Source organism: Rhipicephalus sanguineus, chromosome 7 (assembly GCF_013339695.2).
Source record: "Rhipicephalus sanguineus isolate Rsan-2018 chromosome 7, BIME_Rsan_1.4, whole genome shotgun sequence".
Taxonomy (NCBI): Eukaryota; Metazoa; Arthropoda; class Arachnida; order Ixodida; family Ixodidae; genus Rhipicephalus; species Rhipicephalus sanguineus.
In genome coordinates, this window is record NC_051182.1 from 120,749,074 (window position 1) to 120,757,381 (window position 8,308).

Sequence of the window (8,308 nt, forward strand, 5' to 3'; positions counted from 1 at the left end):
ATCGGCCGTTGCCTGTTTTATCGGCAAAGGGCCGTTTCTTGAAATATATATATATATATATATATATATATATATATATATATATATATATATATATATATATATATATATATATGCCAGCAGGCGACTTTTAATACCTAAAATAAAGCATGCTATTTTGCAAATTCACTTTAATTCCACGTTGTTGTGAAGGTTTTCTTTGGTGTAGACATCGAGAAATGGGTGACACCAGGAATTGACAGTGCAGGTTAATGTTAATTACCTCTTACTGCTATCTCGGCATATATATCTCGTTATCTTGCGAAGATGGTACGGTGCATTTGCAATGTATGCATTTTCACCATGCTGTTTCATGTTTGGGCAAGTGTTAAGAGACCAGGACGTCGTGAGGGGCTGGTTGGTTTATTCTATGCCGGAAGAATAATTGCGCGAAACGTGAAAGAGGCACCGCAACGCAGACACACGAAAAGATCGAGCGCGAAAAGAGAGTAAAGATGTGTTCAATCTTTGTGTGTGTCTTCTTCGTGGTGTCTTACAAATCTCGCGCAATTATTTTTCCTGCATAAAGTATAAGAGCATTTCACAGAACATAAAAAGAAATCAATGTTTTCCGTCGATGTTGGTAAATACTGATGCTACGTGAGCACGACAAAACGCGACAACTTTAATAATAATAATAATAATAATAATAATAATAATAATAATAATAATAATAATAATAATAATAATAATAATAATAATAATAATAATAATAATAATAATAATGTTTATTTTTCATCAATACATTGATGAAGGACAGGTAATTCCCATATTTTTTTTCATATATAAATAAAAAAAAACCTCTAGGTGAAAGCTGCTCTCCGAAGAGGCAGCTTTGACAAGGGCCCACAGCTACCATTGTACACAACAGCAGTGGAAACAGTCAGCAGCGTGAACTCGAATAGCATGCAACAAAGCAAACAATGCACATATTCGGAAAAATAATAATACTAACAACAGTAATGCAATTGCTGAAAACGATCGCAAGCTTAACATGTGTATTTCGCGCAATTGGGTCTGTGTACGGTGCAGGAAGTCTAATGCCAGCTTTCATACATTTGTTAGGTAGAGTAGGAACCACGTGGGATAATTTATCTTTGAAATAGTTGTTTTGGGGGTTTTTACTTTCCACATGTCCTTATTTCGTGAACTTACGCAACGTAATATTTGGCTGTAGTTCAGTGAAGGATTCGTGTTCCTCTAAATCATTCTATATCTCATTGTTGATCACATCGCTGAGCACCAGAGCTTGCACGAATGCTCACGCAGCGTTGGCAAAAAAAAAACAACAAAACAAAACAAAAAATTGGCCGCGTATCTGCGTGCTTCGCTGCAAATGTCGTCTAAAGACGATAGAAGAGGCGCTGCGTGAGATATGAACGCCATCTGGCAATACGTCGGGAAACGTGAATGCTGTGTTGCGGTCTCGTAGTCCCGGCGCAGCAGCAGGCGAAGACCGGCGGTGACCAACGCGACCGGCGTGGACGCCAGCCATCCCGAACACGCGGTTTGGCGCGAAGCGCCGAAGCAGAAGAAACGTCCGCACTCAACGAGTACTCTCCACACACTCTTTTATATTCACGTCGCCTGGGTAAAGCAGGAATGCCAGAGCGGCGACCCATGGCATTCGTACAGTGCAATGCTGAACCGAAACCGAAACACAACAATGAGCTCGTGCAGAGGGCACGGAGGAAGCCAAGTTTCAGTCGCATTTTCAGCGCAGCTTAAGAAACTAGGGTCTCTAGAATTACGTATCCATGTATTTTCTATTAAAGGAACACACCACCTAATACTTACCTAGTGATGTTGTGCCTCAGACATGCGTAATGTTTGCTTTTTTATCAACAATGTACACAAGTATGAACCTAGTCAGCCGTTCACGATGGCTGGCCCTTGGGCAAGTGGTTCAACTTTGGCCGAGTGGCTGAATCGAGGGACGTGCCGACTATAGTGTACTAGAATAATTTCCTAGTGACGCGTCCAGGAGGCAGGGACAATAGGCCGGTTGAAGCAAACGCCAGTAGACGCCACTGGTGGCGTTGCTGCGCTTTTTTCTAGTCGCGGAGCCAGTTCGCGCCGGTTTGGGCCGGTTCAGACGCGCTTTGCAGCTGCTTGCCTCGTGCGCGTCCCCTGCGACGCTACGTTCAACCATAGAGTTTCCTACAATACTTACTAGAGGGAACTCTGGCGCTAGTGTCCATGAGAGCTGCAATGCATCGCGCTTCAGCCAGCATGGGAATCATGGGTAGTACACGGATTTGTCTAAACTTCGTTCTTTTGGCTCCGTTTGGCTCCGCGTCGCCTGCATCCGCTTTGTCGCAAAACGAAGTTCAGCAAAAATCAGCAGTTTCACTTCACCACTTTAACTTCTTTAGGCTCACCAATTCAAATCTGGTCACGAAGTTCACAACGATCCATTCTTTTATCCGAAAGAAAACTAAACCATAGCAATAAACAAAGCCACAAGTGCGTTCGAAGCCCACAAGCACGAAGACTAGGCAAATCCGTGTACTACCCATCATTCCCATGGTGGCTGAACGATCGCAGCGCCAGAGTTCCCTCTAGGTCATTTTAGGAAACTCTATGCGTTCAACGTCGTAGTTCTTGTGAAAAAAAAAAATGGTGGATGACTTTTTTTTCTCCGGACGCTTACATGTGGGATGCTTCCATGTAGTACGCCTCATTGTACGCCGTAAAATGAGGTAAGGAAACGCCGGAATAATCTTGTTTAGCTGCGTTTCTGTAGCCGAGAATAAATCACGAAACGTTTGCCACCATCAATATGCGTCCGTCGAGGCCGTTATTTCATCGTACGCCTTCTGGCATAGCAACGCAGCGTAGACGTTGCTGAGCACTTTTGTGTAGTTTGCGATGAGCATGCGATTTAAATCTTGTGCTAGGTATTGCGCAATAAAAGCAAAACATGCAGAGTTACTCATATGATGGGTTTGTGCAAATGGATAATAAAAAAATGCGAATAGATACTGCTGCAGGCAATAACTGCAATGAATCCGCCGGTCTGCGGCATTTACGCTAGCAGACGACTAGAAAAAGGCGCAGTGGCGGCGCCTGGTGGCGTCTACACAAACGGGCACGCGCGCTCCTTCTCAGACGCGTCACTAGGAAATTATTCTAGTACACTATAGTGCCGACAAACCGAAAGGCAGAAAGACAGACCAAAATTTCTGCGTTTAAGTTCCCGAAGAAAGACTATCGTCTTTAAAAAACGCTCGTCCTCAGTTTTACTCCCGTGCTTGCCACGCGGCGGGAGTTGAAGCAGCTGCGTCTACTTGATCGCCTGTACGCTACGTCACGCCAGCGGCCGCGGCAGTCTTATCAGTATAGAGTTTTGCCTCATACCCAAGATTCGTGTATCTTGGCAGGAACATTCTGGTGCATTCTGTTCCATAACGGCGAGGCAAAAAAATTGGGGGACGCTTATGCTTCGCCTTTAAGAGTTGAACGCGATAGAGATATTGTGTTCCTAATGCGCAGTTCCAACACTACGAGTGTTTAACAGAATGCGCACACTAAGGTGTGTGCCTTATGTAATGGGTAGCATGCTTGAAACCAGGAACTATTATGCGCGAGAAACTTTTTCGAAGTTGCGATGCACCCACTACGTGGCCTTAAGGGAATACGCGCAGTAATGTGTGTGCCTTTTGTAATGGCACGGCCGGTCTGGAGGCGCGCGCTCGCTCCTTCCTTTACGGCCTGCGCACGGGGGGCTGTTGCCACCTATGGCCGCAATTTCGTGGGGGCGCTCCGAGCCAACTGCTTGGTGGCAGAAGAGTAGAGATAAAGTACAAAAATAAATAATGGGGGGGGGGGGAAATAAGGTCATTCTGCCTTAAGAGGCAGAGAGATAGACCGTACGTGAATTTATAAATTTTTTTTGGTATAATAAGATAGATTTAATCAATGTAGACAAGGTATTAGGCCAGCATGAAACAATGAAGTTTTTTTTTTTCCTTTTTTCTTCGAGCATGGTGGCAGACATGTCACCGCCCCGTTATAAAGGGGACGCTCATGGCATCCATCCATCCATCCCTAACTCACTCCCGGCCGTTGCGGAGGCTAGCGCGCGCAGGGGGTGCTCGGCTTCCGACTTACCGTGGCGCTTTCTGAAGTTACTCTATATGGTATTCATGGTACCAATGCAATAGAAACATGGTAGCAAGTGTATATGATGACTCTGGTAAATTCCGCTTTACATAAGTGGTGGCGCAGGCCGCTCATAAGCCCGCTTCTGTTGCTCGGCAAAGCATCGACGCGGTTATAACACAGCCTTGTTTTTTTTTAGGTTTCTGTCTCTTCGAGAATAAGTAAGAGGATGAACATTGCATTTGGTTGAGGAAACGGTTTAATAATGGTTTAGGAAATGTTTATTTCATATGTATGTGCCGGCCGTCGCTGTACTTGAAAATAACAAAATTGCACATTTTTTGTTGGAGGCATCTTAATTCGGGCTTTAATATTGAAACAAATACTTCAAAAAAGTGAAAGTCACTGCATAATGGGGACGGCCACGCTGCAGACGAAGAGGAAACATAAAGAAACTTTCAGAGAATCCTTTCAATGGGAAACAGAATGTTTTCCTTGGTACTACAACGATATGCGCATGGAGAACTGAAAAAAAATCACAGCTGGTAAAACACTGTAGTGACGATCACAGTTTAAAGGAGTCAAGTCTGTCACAGCCTGATATGCTTCCGCGAGGGCTTGTCAATAAAACCGGAAGGCCTGTCATTCTGATCTGTTAACTTTTTTGTGTAGTTAATAAGAAGAATCCGGAGAAACTTCTCAGAAATATTATGAGCCAGCACTCTCGCGTGACTCTTGTCCACACCTTCCGGACAGTCCAGAAGTGGCGAATCTTCAAGGTATGGCTCAACAGTCAATTGCAGAGTCTCGAGGATTTTCGTTCGAGGAAGATATTTGACTGCTTTCTCGAAGAACGTCACAATTGTGTCCAGCATTGATAGTAACTCCGGCTTTGAGTAGTGTAGATCATAGGCTTCTTGCTCACGGAGATGATGATACAAAGGACTGCTCGTTTTGTTTGTCCTCACTAGCATGGCGCATGTGTCGCAACCGACATCAGTGATGAGTTTGGCAATGTAACCACCTACATACACCAAGCCTGAATAGGCAACAGAGTTCGGTGGTTTGCGAGGAGGTTGTCGCAGAGCTTCAAGTTCCTCAATAACATCTTCCGGAATAGACACCGCCGCTTCTTCAATGTTTTCGTCGCGAATGTCCATGTCTTTTGAAGGTAGCGCCTTTTCCTTGACAATGTGGGTCAAAGCAGCCGTGACGGCTCTTGCGTCTAGCGCGTCATTGCTGCTCCCGCACATTGCCCTCAATTTTCCAAACAATGCCTCTATAGGATCACTGTTAAATTTCTTAGTGAGCACATAGTTTACTCCTTTTCTCAGAAGAAATCGGACTGTCTCCACTGTGGACTTTGTGGTGAAAAGCAGGGCAGTGTACGTCTCGTCTGTAAAGTTTCCAACGCCAGCGGCGACAGAAGAATCCTGGATGCGCTTAATGTAGCCTGAAAATTCATTTTCCGGCCACAGCAATTTAAGCACACGGGCGTCAGGCATTTTCGCCTCCATCGAATATAAGGTGGTCGGGTCTTAAAAAATATTGTTGTTGCTAGTAGCGCTGCGTGTGCGTCTTCTATTGCCGAGTGCCGAGAAAGGCAGACTGTCCCCACACGTACCTGTACTTCCTTCACCGCTTGCTACAGCCGAAAGAAGTAATTAGCACGAGAAATTGGCCGGGCACAGCTGGTTTACAACACGAAGCGCATGCGGCGAAACGCGCTTTGGGCGGTTGGCTCGCGACGCCCTCACGCGGAGCGCGCCGTCGTGACTGTATAGAAAAAGTTTCATTGTACTCCCGGCGGCTGCTCAGGCCGTAAGGGAAGGAGCGAGCGCGTGCCTCTAGACCGGCCGTGGTAATGAGTGGCTGTCTTTAAACCACCAAGTCGTTATGATACTGACATGGTGTGACGCCCGATGGCAATGTACGCTTGTACCACGCAATATTACTCCGATATTACATCTCGTACTTTGACACCTGTATACAGGACGCGTATTTTTGGGAAGCAGGAAAGTTACTTTCAGTGCAGCTCCAAGCAGTGGCGTGGCTTTGTGGTAGAACACCTGCTTGCCACGCAGAAGGCCTGGGTTCGATTCTCACTCGGACCCAACATTTTTATTATTTGTTTTATTTGCAGTTTTTCCGATTTTTCGGTCACGGACAAGATGATGATTTTTCGCTCACAACCAACGGCCCCGACGCCGACGGCGGAATTTCTGCGATACGAGCTCTCTAACGCTATCGCGTTAAAACAGTGCCTCGCCATAAGAGAGTTTGAGAATTAGGGCCCCAAGGAGCTTGGGGACCCAAGAAGCTCGCGAGCCGCCAGGGCGCATGCGCAGAACCCAAGCCACTCTTAGGCTCTTGCGCTCGCGTTTACCCGAGACGCAAGAATTGAAAAATTGGGGGACCCTTAAGCTTCGCCTTTAAGAGTCGAACGCGATAGCGAAATCCGGCCCCTAGTGCGCGCTTCAACCACTAAGTGCATACTTATTAATGTGTATTTTACACACACACGCCCACAGACACGCGCGCGCGCGCGAATGGTACAGGCTTTTGATCTAAAGCAAGAGTCGCATGGCCTCTAAGATATACGCCGCGCGCTCGCGATATCGGAGGCCATGAAAAGTCTCACGATGCTTCACAGATGGCAGCACATTATCTAGAGTTTGCTGTTTGCTTGATCAACGCAAGCCGGCGTTGGCTTGATATGTTTTCCGCTAGATGGACATAGTTGTTAATTTTTGTTTGAAAGTTCGTGTGTGTTTTTAGCGGCGATGGCTGCACTATCCCGGCCTTTTTTTTACGTAGTTTGATGGCCTCCCAAATGCGCCTACAAGTCGCCGAATGGGCTTGTTTTCGTCGTGACATCTGCCGAACAAAATGCGTTAGGAGTCTCCTTCCACTACATGGCATTTATGTAGTGTTTTTTTCCGAAGCAACTGCAAGCAACATCGTGGCTTTGTGGTAGGACACCTGCTTGCCACGCGAACGGCCCGGGTTCGATCCTCAATGGAACCGAACATTTTTATTCTTTATATATCTGCTTCTTTCTCGATTTTTCGGTCACGGGCGATTTTTCGCTCACAACCAACGGTGCCGACGCCGACGGCGAAATTTCTGCGACACGAGCTCTCTAACGCTATCGCGTTAAAACTAGCGTGGGGTCCCAAGGCGTCTTGGGTTACCAGCGAGAAGACGCAGCGCGGGCCACGGCGCAGTATGGCCCGCGTCTCGCATGATTTTAAATTTCGTCACTCGTGGCGCTCCGTGCGTTTGACTCAACGCAGCCTGCGTTGGCCCAATTTTCCAACTCTGCTGATCATCCGAACGCAAGAGCAGGCTGCCCAACGCAGCTTGGGGGCCCAGCGTCTTGGGTCCACAATACTCCAACTCCCTATTATGTTGCGTGTCGCATACCCTGCGATCTGACTGCTATAGCGCTAACGCCCACACCTAAATTAGGAAGCACTCAATATATATACAATTCTATTTCGCAGGGCACCTTCCTTGTGACCAGGGCAGCCGGCCAGCATATGGTCAATGACAACAAAGCTCGGCCCGACGGCGGAGCAGCTATTGTGAACGTAGCCAGCATCGTGTCCAAGTGCGGCGGCCCGGGTGCAGCAGCTTACTGCGCCTCTAAAGCAGGCGTCGTGGGGCTGACCAAGTCTGCCGCGCAAGAACTGGCGGCCCACGGCATCCGCTGCAACGCCGTGCTTCCCGGCATGACGGAAACGCCTATGATTGCCCCCGTGCCCGAGGAGCTAAAGACCTCAACTCACGAGGCGACGCCGCTCAAGAGGTCCGCCCAGCCGCGAGAGATCGCCGAGGCCATCAAGTACCTGTGCTTGCCGGCGGCTAGTTCCTTCGTCACTGGCGCTACTCTCGAGGTCGCCGGAGGGTACGCTATGTGAAGACAAATATTGCAGTGTCCGAACGCGTCTGATGCTCACGAAAAGCGATGCTACACTTCGTTTCAGCGAACTTGCAGCGGCTGATGGACGCTGGGCACCGGGATTCCCCGTATCTACCTGGCTAATCGAAGCTAAAGTCAACACCGAAAAATAATCGGCTGATCAATACGTCACATCTATATACCGCATGTAAGCTCTCACGAACAATTCTTGCGTCCTCGTAGGATAACACTGCTGTAATG

General features: G+C 47.4%; 1 protein-coding gene across 1 annotated transcript; it reads left to right on the forward strand.

The window, feature by feature from the left end:
* Positions 1-7,685: 7,685 nt before the first annotated feature.
* LOC119400873 ((3R)-3-hydroxyacyl-CoA dehydrogenase) lies at positions 7,686-8,308 on the forward strand. The gene has a single exon (XM_037667773.2). The coding sequence runs from the start codon at positions 7,686-7,688 to the stop codon at positions 8,064-8,066; it is 381 nt and encodes a 126-aa protein (XP_037523701.2). The 3' UTR covers positions 8,067-8,308.

Coding starts and splice junctions, on each gene's coding strand:
- LOC119400873 (XM_037667773.2), top strand. CDS start 7,686: ATGGTCAATGACAACAAAGCTCGGCCCGACGGCGGAGCAGCTATTGTG.